The sequence below is a fragment of the Dendrobates tinctorius genome, unplaced genomic scaffold (assembly GCF_039654945.1).
Source record: "Dendrobates tinctorius isolate UK_male_01 unplaced genomic scaffold, ASM3965494v1 ptg000116l, whole genome shotgun sequence".
In the NCBI taxonomy this organism is placed as follows: Eukaryota; Metazoa; Chordata; class Amphibia; order Anura; family Dendrobatidae; genus Dendrobates; species Dendrobates tinctorius.
In genome coordinates, this window is record NW_027361784.1 from 38070003 (window position 1) to 38086510 (window position 16508).

Here is a 16508-nt window from a genome sequence, read left to right on the forward strand (position 1 = left end):
CAGGTGCCTGATAATCAGGCTCATTACCTTCCTTTACCAGAATAGGGAGTTCACCAGACCTCAGTGACGAAGGGGAAAATGATCTCACAACAGGGCACGCTGTGCTGGATCAGACATTCACCACTCCTGGGTAAGCGCTTCTCCACGTATGTGGGGGGCACGCTGCGCTGGATCACACAATCACCGCTCCTGGGTAAGCGCTTTACTTTCCTTCCTCTATATTTGGTCATATCTTTACTTCTTCTCCAGTCTCAGCCAGAGCAGTCATTCAAAATTCTGCTTTTCAGTGACCAGAAAGCACTGCATTATGTTGGGTCACAGTCTACTCTTGGCTGCTCGGCAGCACCAGCAATAACGCATCGCTTCCCCCTCCCGCTAACAGTATACCCGCTAGTTCCCTGTCCTTTTCTCCGTTGTGGTTGGCTTTTGACAGCTGCAGTCAATCCCTAGGGCCACCGATCGGCTGCAGCAGTTAGATGCGGACTACTCCTAAAGAGGAGACGGACAGAAGAAGAGAGAGAGCTGTGTCTATAGGTCTCGAAGCTCTTACCTTGGAGGACCAGGGCTTCGGAGGAGACTTCTCCAGATCCGGAGTTCACACATTCTTCGTTAGGATGCTTTTTGTTGTAATGTCTTTTCAGTGAGCCGGGAATATTACACGAATAATGGCATAAGGCACAACCGAACGGCTGAAAGGAGAGAAGGGAATTTAAGGCGAGGATCAGTCATTTGCCATAAATATGTCATTCTCTTTGCAGACGCCGCTGGTCTCCTGAATCTGGCGATGTTTTTCTTTTATTCCTGCGAGTCCGCTGCGGAAATATGCTGCCTTCTATGTATAAAAATTCAAGTCTTGTTGGACAAATGGGTGTGGTTCTCAACAAGAGAGCTGACGACTCTACACCCACTTGTTAAAAAAGACTAGATTTATACAAAAGGAAGAAAACTAACGAAGAGGAGCAGGAACAAAAGAAAAACGGCTCCGGATTCAGGAGAACAGCGGCATTTACACCAGGTAAAAATACACATATTTAAGGGGGGGAAAAAAAACAAAACACAAAAACACAAAATTTGATAAGAGACCAGAAATGTTGGAAACCCTTCATATGCAATTGTAAATTACACTGGAATCAAAATTGGCACCCTCTTAACTCTTTATATCAGTTTTTTCGTTCTTTTTTATGTTTAAGTAGGTCTATTATTATAGTACAGTATATAGAGTGTCAAACTTTTTTGCTGTTTTTATGCATTATTGAAATATACAACATAATACATTTAATATAATCATTTGCTATGTAACATTTAAAACAAAGAACAGAAAGTTATAAAACCCACAAGGCTACTTTTGCTCCTTCCATGAAACTACACAGTGTGCTCCTTTACAATCCAGAAACAAACCATGGACATGAATTTGGCGGAGCTGCAATACCAGACACAAATCGGTGGACAGGTGTGGCACAGTTTTCGGAAGAAAGCTTATTTATCTTCTCATGTACAACCCTTTTTAAATGTTGTACTAAAAGTATGTAAAACACATTCAGCCTATATTACTGGAAGAAACATCCAGCCTGTATTGCTGGGAGAGAGACAAGGAGCTCAGACCCAGCCTATATTACTGGGAGGATGGGGGCATTGAGAAACGTGATGGTGTCTCCGCAGTGTTGGATGTTGATCTCCATGAGTTCATTCATCCTCATTTTTCACAGTCTTCTACTAGGCATTGCTCCTACTGGCCAGTTTCCTACTCTACACTGATGAGGGGCAATACCCCGAAACAGCTGTCTGTGGATGGATACCATGTTTTGGCATAGGTGGTTTCCTTCATTGGAGACTGCCCTTCCCGTGGTTGTTCCTTCCCAGGGAGAGACCTGGCTAGTCATTGCTTGTGTTGAGAAACATGTGATGGTGTCTCCGCGGCTTGTGTTTTGCATATTTTTGCATATTTCCCATAAGGGATGGGGGCATTGCTCTAGAATCACTGTGTTGAGAAACATGTGATGGTGTCTCCGCAGTGTTGGATGTTGATCTCCATGAGTTCATTCATCCTCATTTTTCACATATATTACTGGGAGTGACACACACGAGCTCAGATCCATTCTATATTACTGGAAGAAACACAGACCTCACATCGAGCCTGTAATTCCGGGAGAGACACAGACCTCAAATCAAGCCTGTAATACCCGGAGAGACACACAGACCTCACATCCAGCCTGTATTACTGGGAGAGACACACAGACCTCACATCCAGCCTACATTACTGGAAGAGACACAGACGTAACATCCAGCCTACATTACTGGGAGAGACACAGACATAACATCCAGCCTATATTACTGGGAAACACAAAAAAAACTCACAACCAGCCTGTATTACTGGGAGAGACACACAGACCTCACATCCCGCCTGTATTATTGCGATACACAAAAAAAAAACTCAAATGCAGCCTGTATTGCTGGGAGACACACACAGACCTAACATCTAGACTATATTACTGGGACAGAGACCGCCCATCTAGCCAACCGTCCATAAAAATAGGGTACTTTTTTTGGATTGTTTGTAAAAAAAAAAAAAAAAAAAAAAAAAAAAAAGTTTCATGCATCCTTATTTATTTTTTAAGCTGAAGAAACTTATACAGAGTATTTTGACTGCAGTTATCATAGTTTTACAGTTTACAGGGAGTGCAGCTGAGGTCTTCATATCAAAATTCTGGGCTGTAGACATGGATCAATTATAATGATTTATTATGGTTTTCCAATGTGTGCGTAAAAAATATTTTTTGTCCATGATTTTTTCATGACATTGTCCAGAAAAAATAAAGAGTCAAGTTGGCATCTCTGCATCCAGTTTATAACTGGGAAAGACACACAAACACCTCATCCAGCCTACATTACCTGGGAGTGACAGAGCTCAGAACCAGCATATATTACTGGAAGAGACACATAAACCTCACATCCAGCCTGCATTACTGGGGGTGACACACAGAGCTTAGAACCAGCATATATTACTGGAAGAGACACATAAACCTCACATCCAGCCTGCATTACTGGGGGTGACACACAGAGCTTAGAACCAGCATATATTACTGGAAGAGACACATAAGCCTCACATCCAGCCTGCATTACTGGGAGTGACACACAGAGCTCAGAACCAGCATATATTACTGGAAGAGACACATAAACCTCACATCCAGCCTGCATTACTGGGGGTGACACACAGAGCTTAGAACCAGCATATATTACTGGAAGAGACACATAAACCTCACATCCAGCCTGCATTACTGGGGGTGACACACAGAGCTTAGAACCAGCATATATTACTGGAAGAGACACATAAGCCTCACATCCAGCCTGCATTACTGGGAGTGACACACAGAGCTCAGAACCAGCATATATTACTGGAAGAGACACATAGACCTCACATCCAGCCTGCATTACTGGGAGTGAAACAAAGACCTCACACCCAGCCTGTAGGCAGACACAGACCTCACATCCAGCCTACATTACTGGGAGAGACACAGCACTCACATCCAGCCTGTAGGCAGACACATAGACCTCACATCCAGCCTGCATTACTGTGAGTGAAACACAGACCTCACATCCAGCCTGTAGGCAGACACACAGACCTCACATCCAGCCTACATTACTGGGAGAGACACACAGCCCTCACATCCAGCCTGCATTACTGGGAGAGACACACAGCCCTCACATCCAGCCTGTAGGCAGACACATAGACCTCACATCCAGCCTGCATTACTGGGAGTGAAACACAGACCTCACCTCCAGCCTACATTAGTGGGAGAGACACACAGCCCTCACATCCAGCCTGCATTACTGGGAGAGACATACAGCCCTCACATCTAGCCTGTAGGCAGACACATAGACCTCACATCCAGCCTGTATTACTGGAAGAAACACACAGACCTCACATCCAGCCTGTATTACTGGGAGAGACACAGACCTCACATCCAGCCTTTATTACTGGGTCACATTATACTCACATCTAGCCTATATTAGTGAGAGACATACAGAACTCACATCCAGCCTATATTACGTAAGAGTAACACAGAACATACAACCAGCCTTTTACTGGGAGAGACACTCACATAATAGAAAATCTGAAACTTGGATGTGGCTGCAAACTGCATATCATGGGATCTGAATGTTGCAGACAGAAACTTAATACACTTTTATTACAGTAGGCCAATGATGCAGGAAGGATTTTTTTTCTCATTACAAAAATTATGCAAAGAGCAAATCCAGTTGGGACCCCAACATCCAAACTTTTACAATGTATCCAATGGAAATCAAATAGCTGCTCTATGGGCAGAGCACCACTTTACATCCCCTCCTACCATTCATTACATTCTGTGCAGACACTGCACAAGCAAGTGGGCAGCAGAGACAGCCAAGATCTGATCGCTGTCAGTTTCCTGGCAGTGAATAGAGCAGTAGTCGATCGGATGATCAGGGCAGTTTTTTATTTACTGGAAACAAACAATGAAAGTTTTTATTGAAGGACACTGAGCAAAAATGTTCAAATCTGAAAATAGGAAGGAATATATTTAACTTTTATTAAAAAATACAGTCTTATGTTAAAGTTTGGGCACCCCTATTAATGTTAACCTTTTTTCTTTAGAACAATTTTGTTTTTTGCAACAGCTATTTCAGTTTCATATATCTAATAACTGATGGACTCAGTTATATTTCTGGATTCAAATGAGGTTTATTGTACTAACAGAAAATGTGCAATCTGCATTTAAACAAAATTTGACCGGTGCAAAAGTATGGGCACCTCAACATAAAAGTGACATTAATATTTCGTAGATCCTCCTTTTGCAAAAATAACAGCCTCTAGTCACTTCCTGTAGCTATTAATGAGTTCCTGGATCCTGGATGAAGGTATTTGTGACCATTCCTGTTTACAAAACAATTCCAGTTCAGTTAAGTTTGATGGTCGCCCAGCATGGACAGCCCGCTTCAAATCATCCCACAGATGTTCAATGATATTCAGGTCTGGGGACTGGGATGGCCATTCCAGAACATTGTAATTGTTCCTCTGCATGAATGCCTGAGTAGATTTGGAGCGGTGTTTTGGATCATTGTCTTGTTGAAATATCCATCCCCTGCGTAACTTCAACTTCATCACTGATTCTTGCACATTATTGTCAAAAATCTGCTGATACTGAGTTGAATCCATGCGACCCTCAACTTTAACAAGATTCCCGGTGCCGGCATTGGCCACACAGCCCCAAAGCATGATGGAACCTCCACCAAATTTTACTGTGGGTAGCAAGTGTTTTTCTTGGAATGCTGTGTTTTTTAGCCTCCATGCATAACGCCTTTTTGTATGACCAAACAACTCAATCTTTGTTTCATCAGTCCACAGGACTTTCTTCCAAAATGTAACTGGCTTGTCCAAATGTGCTTTTGCAGACCTCAGGCGACTGTTTGTGGCGTGCTTGCAGAAACGGCTTCTTTCGCATCACTCTCCCATACAGCTTCTCCTTGTGCAAAGTGCGCTGTATTGTTGACCGATTCACAGTGACACCATCTGCAGCAAGATGATGCTGCAGGTCTTTGGAGGTGGCCTGTGGATTGTCCTTGACTGTTCTCACCATTCTTCTTCTCTGCCTTTTGTGATATTTTTCTTGGCCTGCCACTTCTGGGCTTAACTAGAACTGTACCTGTGTTCTTCCATTTCCTTACTATGTTCCTCACAGTGGAAACTGACAGGTTAAATCTCTGAGACAACTTTTTGTATCCTTCCCCTGAAAAGCTATGTAGAATAATCTTTGTTTTCAGACTATTTGAGAGTTGTTTTGAGGAGCCCATGATGCCACTCTTCATAGGAGAATCAAATAGGAGAACTACTTGCAAGTGGCCACCTTAAATACCATTTCTCATGATTTGATACACCTGGCTATGAAGTTCAAAGCTCAATGAGGTTACAAAACCAATTTAGTGCTTCAGGAAGTCAGTAAAAAGTAGTTAGGAGTGTTCAAATCAAGAAAATAAGGGTGCCCATACTTTTGCACCTGTCAAATTTTGCTTAAATGCAGATTGCACATTTTCTGTTAGTATAATAAACCTCATTTGTAACCAGAAATATAACTGAGTCCATCAGTTATTAGATATATGAAACTGAAATAGCTGTTGCAAAAAACAAAATTGTTCTAAAGAAAAAAGGTTAACATTAATAGGGGTGCCCAAACTTTAACATATGACTGTATATATATTTGCTTATATAGTAATACCCCCTTAGTAGCCATATTCACATACTCAACCATCTTCTCGTTAATTTTCCAAAGCATCTAAAATGAGAAAAAAAAACAACTCTCCCATAGCCCTGTATTAAAAATTTCCAACCGTTTTCATTCTACAGCTTTTATGTAGACTTTGCATCTAAAGTTGTTTTTATTCCTTTAAAGAGGTTGTCCATCACTATGGGCCTAAAAACTTTTCTAAAAGAGGCAACTACCTGACTGCTGTACCCGGTGCTAACTCAAAGCAGTCAACGACCGCTCCTGCCGGCGATTCAGCTGCTCCATGTCAACAGAGCCGCTCTCCGTCTTCCAGGCTGCTCCGTCGACTGATTATGTCATGCTGATTGAGAGCCTGGTTCCCGCAGATCGGCAGCGGTGTGACGGCTGTCAATCAGCAAGACATCAGCAGTCACGTCCTATCAACACAGCGAAGTAGAAGAGGAACCGCTTCTCTATCAATGCGATGCCAGGGTAAAGCCACTGAATTGCTGGCAGGAGCCGTGCCGGGAACTACAGGCAGGTACTTAGGCACATTGTAAAAAATAAAACATAAAAACTGTCCTGGATAACCCCTTAAAGTGTGTATGTTACTTTTTATGGTGGGAAAGGTGAATTGTTTTCTTTAAAAAAAAAAAACACTACAATACAAAAGAAAATCTTCTTTACCAGGCAAGTAGCACAATAATCAATAAAAATAATTAAAATGAAAAAAAATATGAAAGTAAAAAAAAATATAAATAAAAGTATGCGAATTATACATCTACATCTTTTTATATAAAACAAGTTTAATACAAATAGTGAATTGAGGAAAAATGGACGTGTTGCCTACTAAGGATACAATAAGGAACCATTCAGTCGGGATGAATGTAAACAGTCCTCTTTGGCAACAATGGCGCCCTGATAATCTGCAAACCTGTGATAACATCCAGCAGACCTGCAACATCTGACATCCTTGAGGCCAGAGCAGCCCCCGCCACTGTGGAGCAGACAATTTAGCACCGCAGGCGGGCCCTCGAGACGTAGCGCGTTCAGTGCCCGGGCAGCTGGCTGGCAGCTACGATTTACGGATTATGTGAAGTGTCGCCATTAGTTGTCATTTCTTCTCGGGCGTGCGGTTGACAGGTATTTATTTTGCAGGTGCGCAGTAAACGCTGCTGGGAAGCCATTCAAAAAGCTGCTTGGTGCCAGGTATGGACGTTTCCATAGAGACTTGTTAAACGTGACCATTTGGAATATTCCGGCGTTTTTACATCCTTATAATGACAAAGAAGGTAAAAAAAAATTGTACATATAAATATAATTTTTTTTTCTTAAAGACACAGTGGATTTTAGTCATTGAAATCCCTGCTGTTTGTACGCACACAAGTCCACCGGGTGGTCCTACTCAATGATCGACAGCCTTCCTTGTAGGACTGTTAATGATTGTCGGAAGAAGAAAAGGTGGGACTCCCACGCGTCTTGTGTTTGCCAGCATTATAACCTACTGAGACCATTCATGTGTGGGGGCTTCTCATCCATGGAGGGTCTCACTCAAAATTTCCTAAAAACGAGGCCATGGCCAAAGAATGGGGTCTACACCTCCTCCAAGAACAACTGATCCAGGAGCAATGTGATGATGGCTATGGTTTTTCCAGGATGACGGAGACAATATCACAAGGTAAAAGTGATGACTAAATGGTTGGGTGAACACTGACATTTTGGGTCTACTGCCAGGAAACTTCCCAGATCTAAATCCCATTGAGGACCTGTGGTCAATCCTCAAGAACCGAGAAGAACATGAAAATTGTGATAAACTCCAAGCACCGATGAGACAAGAGCGGGCGGTCCTCAGTCACGATTTGGCCCCGAAGCAGATAGCCATCTGCCGGGGCAAAGAGAAGAAATCTGAAAAAATTAGAGTCAGCTAAAAATATTGAGTTTACACAAACTTGATGGATCTAATATATACTCTTACCTTGTAATGTCTTCACATCCTGTTCCGTCCAGATGTCTCCAGATCCCAAAATTTCAAACGGCGAAGTTCATCGACCGCCATATTGAAATACCCAAGTGATGGGTGTCTCAATATGGAAACTGCTGCTAGTACCAACAGCCCCCGGAGAAGCCCACGCGAAACGTGCGTAGGGGCGCAGTGTGTGGTGGTCCTGACAGCAAATGGGTAAGCAATGACTTGGAGGTTATGACCTGAGGACTATTAGCAAGGGGATTATTTTGTAACTCATACCTCAGTGGGGGGATTATTTCACCTATGCTAATTAGCATCCATGGGGCCTCTGGAGCATAATGGCACTGGCTTTAGATATGATAATTCTGTTTGCTGTTAGCAGCCTTGCACATAGTTGCACCTAAAGGGCCCGTTACACACAGTGATCTCGCTGGCGAGATCGCTGATTTTGTGACACATCGGCGATCTCTCCAGCGAGATCGCTGTGTGTGACATCCAGCAGCGATCGGCCCCCCCGCTGTATATCGCTGATCGTGCTGGCCTGTTTTTTCATCGCTGGTCTCCCGCTGGCCAACGCGCATCGCTGCGTGTGGCAGCGGGAGCCAGCGATGAGCGACGCTGCACGCTGGTTACCAACGTAAACATCGGGTTTCTAAGGCTGGTTTCACATTTGCGTTTTTTAGCGCTGGAAAAAAACGCATACCTGCGCATGCGTTTTTTCCCCTATATTTAACATGGGTGCGCATACCTGCGCGCTTGTAAGCGCATGAATGCGATTTTCATGCGCTGCGTTTTTTTGGGGTGTGCGTTGGTATTTTCCAGACGCAGCATGTTGCATTTTTTGGCCCTGCAAAAAAGCGCATGCGCACATATGCGCACGTTTTGCGCTAAAAATGGCCATTATAGCCTATGGATGCGCATATGTGCGCACTGGCATGCTCATGTATGCGTTTTTTTGCATATGCGTTTTTTTTTTTTAACCATGGAATTTAGGGGTTTGGGTTAGAGTTAGGGTTAGTTAAGGGGGTTTAGGGTTGGGGTTTGGGTCAGGGTTAGGGTTAAGTATGGTTTGGTTAAGGGTTAGGGTCAGGGTTAGGGTCAGGATTAGGGTTAAGTATGGTTTTGTTAAGGGTTAGGGTCAGGGTTAGGGTTAGGGTCAGGGTTAGGGTTAGGGTTAAGTATGGTTTTGTTAAGGGTTAGGGTCAGGGTTAGGGTCAGGATTAGGGTTAAGTATGGTTTTGTTAAGGGTTAGGGTCAGGGTTAGGGTTAGGGTTAAGTATGGTTTTGTTAAGGATTAGGGTCAGGGTTAGGGTCAGGATTAGGGTTAAGTATGGTTTTGTTAAGGGTTAGGGTCAGGGTTAGGGTTAGGGTTAGGGTTAAGTATGGTTTTGTTAAGGGTTAGGGTCAGGGTTAGGGTCAGGGTTAGGGTTAGTTAGGGTTTGGGTTAGGGTTAAGTATGATTTGGTTAAGGGTTAGGGTCAGGGTTAGGGTTAGGGTCAGGGTTAGGGTCAGGGTTAGGGTTAGTAAAGTCATGGTTTGGGTAGTGTGAGGGGCCACCTAAAAATGTTGGAAAAAAACGCAAACGCGGTAAAAACGCACTAAAAACGCATACAAACGCATAAAAACGCTGCGTTTTTTTCATGCATGCTCATAAAAATGCTTGAAAAAAACGCAGCAGTTGTATGCTTATGTATGCGTTTTTTCAATGCGTTTTTTTGCGGGAAAAACGCGCTGCAAAAAAAAGCAAGTGTGAAACTAGCCTAAGGGCCGCGGGGCCCTTAGAAACACGATGTTTATCCTAGATACCAGCGTGCACTGCAGACAGGGCGGGAGGTGGAGGCAGAGCGGCGCACAGACCGGAGTAGCTCTGCTATCTGCTATTCCAGTCTGTCAGACCGTAGCAGCAGATAACAGAGCTAGGCCGGTCTGTCTGCGCCGCTCTGCTTCCACCTCCCGCCCTGTCTGCAGTGCACGCTGGTATCTAGGGTAAACATCGGGTTTCTAAGGGCCCTTCGTTGGTAACCAGCGTGCTCGCTGGTCCTGATCGCTAGAGGGGCTGTCTATGTGACAGCTCACCAGCGATCAGCTAACAATGTCCCAGCGATCCCATCCATGTCGGATCGTTGATGGGATCGCTGGGACATCGTTATGTGTAACGGTACCCTTAGTCTCTTTGTAACGCATTGTCATATTTATGGTTGTTCACTTGTGTCTATGTATTTTATACAGTCTTTTGTGAGTAATAATAAAATAATGAAGTAATTTTATTGGTGGATTTAGACTCCTTTTCTTTTGGTTTGTTCATATATGTATTGAGTTTTCCATAGGCTAATGCCTGCATGTGGTGTAGAGTATTAAGCATTCACCACTATTTGTGATGATTTCCGCTACTGGGATTTTGTATTATTAGTACCAACCTATTGCGCTGTACCACCAGCGGAACACCGTCGCACCACACACACACTGTATACGCTGTACGCACCACACACAAACTGTATATGCCGTACGCACCACACACACACTGTATACGCCGTATGCAGCCTCTTGCGCGGTACCACCAGCGGAACACCGTAGCAAACAAGCCGCCGCCGGGATCAGCAGAATGATTCACTGACCGCTGCCATCTTTGTACAGGAGGAGCGCATGCGCAGTTTTAATGTGACCGGCAGATGCGCGACGTGTCTACAGGCAGAGGAAGCCAGTCACATTAGAGGGGCTTTCCCACGAAGAAAAGTTCATTTTAAAAATTGTCTGTGTCTGACCGTGTATGGAGCATACCACAGCTCCTGGGCAGGGGAGGAAGCAAAAGATAATACTGATATTACAGCAGGAGATCACAGAGGATTCATTTTGTGAGGTGAAATATTTCACTGATGTTTTTAAACAATATTTTACCTCACAAAATGAATCCTCTGCGATCTCCTGCTGTAATGTCAGTATTGTCTTTTGCTTCCTCCCCTGCCCAGGAGATGTGGTATGTTCTGTACACGGTCAGACACAGGGGTGAGAGAGACAGAGCACAGGTGGGGGAGACAGCTCAAACGGGACAGCACATGCGGTGAGAACACAGCACAGGGAGGAGAGAGACAGCAGACAAGGGGGATAGCACATGGGGTAGACAGGTCAAGGAAGAGAGCGCAGACGGGAGAAGTCAGCACATGGGGAAAGAGAGAGTGGATAGGTGGGTGACCACATGGGGGAGATTCTCAACGATGCAAAGCCTGCCCCCATCGTGACATTACCGCCCTCCCGATGCGATAGCATCCGGCCTCCATCTAGTTTGTCAATAAAAGTATAAAAACTTTTGAAATGTTTATAACTGTACTTCAGTAACCATATAAATATTGACTAAAAGATCGAAAAACACTGAAGCAGCAAAGTATTGCGAAATCCAAAAGTTTTAGCCACAACTTTACACACCTGGACATTGTAAGTAAAATCGTCAGATCTCTATTATGGTGGATTATTTTGCAGCTTCCTTTAACCCTTTCTAAAAAGATGGGGTATTTGTAAACGAGCGTCATAAATCAAAATCAGACTCGACACTTTCGTAATTCTTGACGTAAATTGAAACTCCTGGACAACAACGCAAAATCTCTAAAAGGGTCACCAATGGGACCTCCTGCATCCCCCATTGCTACACCTCTGCTCATTCCGAGAACTAACTTGGATGGCTCCGAGCCAACACGTTTTGGTCCCTGTATAGCTGTAAAGCCTTTGGTAATACACCAAGATTTAAGTTACGATAAATCTAACAATATTTTAAGTAACCATCCATTCAAATCAATGGGAGTGTGCGTGGAGGATCCTTCAAAGCTGTGGCTCCCTGGCTGTTGTAACAGGATATATGTGCTAGCGAATACTTGGCTAAAACAGGTCAAAATTTCCAGTATGAGAAATTTCAAGTAAAAGTCCATTCAAATCAATGGGATCGTGCATCGAGGATCCTTCACACTGAGTCTCCCTGGCTGTTATAACAGGATATATGTGGTGGCGAATACTTGGCTAAAACAGGTCAAAATTTCCAGTATGAGAAATTTCAAGTAAAAGTCCATTCAAATCAATGAGATCGTGCATCGAGGATCCTTCACACTGAGGCTCCCTGGCTGTTGTAACAGGATATTTAGAGCTAACTCTATGCAGAAAATTTTCAGTTTTGTATGAAAAAAATTTAAGTCTGTATGCAAGAAATAACATTAATTCATAGAATATTCATTAGCACTTGGATAAAAGGGAGTCCATCATATTTCAGGAAGATTTTTAACCAATTCACAGAATTGATCCAAACGATGAACACGCAGAAGAAGTAACGCTCCATTTACGAAACCAGCGGCAGATCAGAGAATGTCAGAATACAGATGAAAGAATAGAAAATAAGGAAGTGATCTTGAGACTCAAGGTTGGATCGCCTCTGGGGGCATGTTCCTCATCTCACAAAAGGTCTATATACATAATACTAAAAAAAGTAACTCTTCATCACAAGAGACGCTGGAGAGGAATAATCCTGAGCCGACCCCAGGGCCATCTCATTGTCCCTGCATGCAGCTTGTAAGAGTAAGAAAACAATGCTCCGTGTGTGATATTGGTGATGGGGAAGATACAGGCACAGCATCACCAGGTTACAGCGTTCTGTGCCCTCTATCTGACTAACAGCCAAGATATCCCTCTCGACACTATCCAAGAAAAGAAATAAGAATATCAGCAAATAAAAGCACTAAACAGTGTATATATATATATATATATATATATATATATATATATACACACATACACATACATACATACATATATAAAAGCTCCAAATTACAAATACTATAGGAGCAATATCATAGTGTACACCGTATATTATACACACAGTCACATATGGCAGTATTATAGTAGTTATATTCCTGTGCATAGGAGCAGTATTATAGTAGTTATATTCTTGTACATAGGAGCAGTATTATAGTAGTTATATTCTTGTACATAGGAGCAGTATTATAGTAGTTATATTCTTGTACATAGGAGCAGTATTATAGTAGTTATATTCTTGTACATAGGAGCAGTATTATAGTAGTTATATTCTTGTACATAGGAGCAGTAATATAGTAGTTATATTCTTGTACATAGGAGCAGTATTATAGTAGTTATATTCTTGTACATAGGGGCAGTATTATAGTAGTTATATTCCTGTGCATAGGAGCAGTATTATAGTAGTTATATTCTTGTACATAGGAGCAGTATTATAGTAGTTATATTCTTGTACATAGGAGCAGTATTATAGTAGTTATACTCTTGTACATAGGGGCAGTATTATAGTAGTTATACTCTTGTACATAGGGGCAGTATTATAGTAGTTATATTCTTGTACATAGGGGCAGTATTATAGTAGTTATATTCTTGTACATAGGGGCAGTATTATAGTAGTTATATTCTTGTACATAGGAGCAGTATTATAGTAGTTATATTCTTGTACATAGGGGCAGTATTATAGTAGTTATATTCTTGTACATAGGAGCAGTATTATAGTAGTTATATTCTTGTACATAGGAGCACTAATATAGTAGTTATATTCTTGTACATAGGAGCAGTATTATAGTAGTTATATTCTTGTATATAGGGGCAGTATTATAGTAGTTATATTCCTGTGCATAGGAGCAGTATTATAGTAGTTATATTCTTGTACATAGGAGCAGTATTATAGTAGTTATATTCTTGTACATAGGAGCAATATTATAGTAGTTATATTCTTGTACATAGGAGCAGTATTATAGTAGTTATATTCTTGTACATAGGGGCAGTATTATAGTAGTTATACTCTTGTACATAGGGGCAGTATTATAGTAGTTATATTCTTGTACATAGGGGCAGTATTATAGTAGTTATATTCTTGTACATAGGGGCAGTATTATAGTAGTTATATTCTTGTACATAGGAGCAGTAATATAGTAGTTATATTCTTGTACATAGGAGCAGTATTATAGTAGTTATATTCTTGTACATAGTGGGCAGTGTTATAGTAGTTATATTCTTGTCAATAGGGGCAGTATTATAATAGCTATATTCTTGTACATAGGGGCAGTATTACAGTAGTTATATTCTTGTACATAGGGGGCAGCATTATAGTACTTATGTTCTTGTACTTAGGAGCAGTATTATAGCAGTTATATTCTTGTACATAGGGGCAGTATTATAGTAGTTATATTCTTGTACATAGGGGGCAGTATTATAGTAGTTATATTCCTGTACATAGGAGCAGTATTATAGTAGTTATATTCTTGTACATATGGGGCAGTATTATAGTAGTTATATTCTTGTACATAGGGGCAGGATTATAGTAGTTATATTCTTGTACATAGGAGCAGTATTATAGTAGTTATATTCTTGTACATAGGAGCAGTAATATAGTAGTTATATTCTTGTACATAGGAGCAGTATTATAGTAGTTATATTCTTGTATATAGGAGCAGTATTATAGTAGTTATATTCTTGTACATAGGAGCAGTATTATAGTAGTTATATTCTTGTACATAGGGGCAGTATTATAGTAGATATATTCTTGTACATAGGAGCAGTATTATAGTAGTTATATTCTTGTACATAGGAGCAGTATTATAGTAGTTATATTCTTATACATAGAAGTAGTATTATAGTAGTTATATTCTTGTACATAGGGGCAGTATTATAGTAGTTATATTCTTGTACATGGGGGCAGTATTATAGTAGTAATATTCTTGTACATAGGAGCAGTATTATAGTAGTAGTATTCCTGTACATAGGGGCAGTATTATAGTAGTTATATTCTTGTACATGGGGGCAGTATTATAGTAGTTATATTCTTGTACATAGGGGCAGTATTATAGTAGTTATTTTCTTGTACATAGGAGCAGTATTATAGTAGTTATATTCTTGTACATAGGGGGAAGTATTATAGTAGTTATATTCTTGTACATGGGGGCAGTATTATAGTAGTTATATTCTTGTACATAGGAGCAGTATTATAGTAGTTATATTCTTGTACATGGGGCAGTATTATAGTAGTTATATTCTTGTACATAGGGGCAGTATTATAGTAGTTATTTTCTTGTACATAGGAGCAGTATTATAGTAGTTATATTCTTGTACATAGGGGGAAGTATTATAGTAGTTATATTCTTGTACATGGGGGCAGTATTATAGTAGTTATATTCTTGTACATAGGGGCAGTATTATAGTAGTTATATTCTTGTACATAGGAGCAGTATTATAGTAGTTATATTCTTGTACATAGGAGCAGTATTATAGTAGTTATATTCTTGTACATAGGGGGAAGTATTATAGTAGTTATATTCTTGTACATGGGGCAGTATTATAGTAGTTATATTCTTGTACATAGGGGCAGTATTATAGTAGTTATATTCTTGTACATAGGAGCAGTATTATAGTAGTTATATTCTTGTACATAGGGGCAGTATTATAGTAGTTATATTCTTGTACATAGGAGCAGTATTATAGTAGTTATATTCTTGTACATGGGGGCAGTATTATAGTAGTTATATTCTTGTACATAGGGGCAGTATTATAGTAGTTATTTTCTTGTACATAGGAGCAGTATTATAGTAGTTATATTCTTGTACATAGGGGGAAGTATTATAGTAGTTATATTCTTGCACATGGGGGCAGTATTATAGTAGTTATATTCTTGTACATAGGGGCAGTATTATAGTAGTTATATTCTTGTACATAGGAGCAGTATTATAGTAGTTATATTCTTGTACATAGGGGCAGTAATATAGTGGTTATATTCCTGTACATAGGGGCAGTACTGCTGCGGGTGTGATGTGCAGATCTGTTTTCTGCCTTTCAGCTAACTATAGCGGACATATTTCTCTTTACACCATATATTACTTCTACTGCTGCAGACTTGACAGGTAAACAGGTAAAATCCAATAACTAAGATATTTCCCACTGATCTGAAATATTTCTCCTATAAATAAGACAGAGCCATATTAGCCATTTCTCAGACACACCGGCCTGAAGCTGGAAATCTTGGAGCTGGTAATCTTGGAGCTGGTATACGGGATCTGAAGGATAAGCCTTTCCCGGTTAGTTGAGCTCCAGGGAGTAATATGTCTCCAGCGGAGAATACAATAAGGGAGTCTGGAATTGGCAGCTGAAGCTTAAGAAGTCAGATGAAGAAGATCTCAGTAAAGCTCCTGTGCGGCATCGGAATCCTTGTCTAAATCCCAAATCCTTTGTGTGACTTATATTAATAATATAAAACTTGTAAGCTTGCGCATGTTGCAGTGAATCATTTCAATGGTAGAATGAATTTACTGGGAAAA

The 16508-nt window shown here is 41.1% G+C and overlaps 1 protein-coding gene across 3 annotated transcripts in view; it reads right to left on the reverse strand.

The window, feature by feature from the left end:
* Positions 1-16508, reverse strand: part of ZFAT (zinc finger and AT-hook domain containing) — a 241332-nt gene that overhangs the window by 71055 nt on the left and 153769 nt on the right. For all 3 annotated transcript variants that reach the window (XM_073590374.1, XM_073590375.1, XM_073590373.1), the window contains exon 13: positions 551-689. In XM_073590374.1, the coding sequence (XP_073446475.1) occupies positions 551-689 (139 nt within the window). The remainder of the gene's footprint in view (positions 1-550; positions 690-16508) is intronic.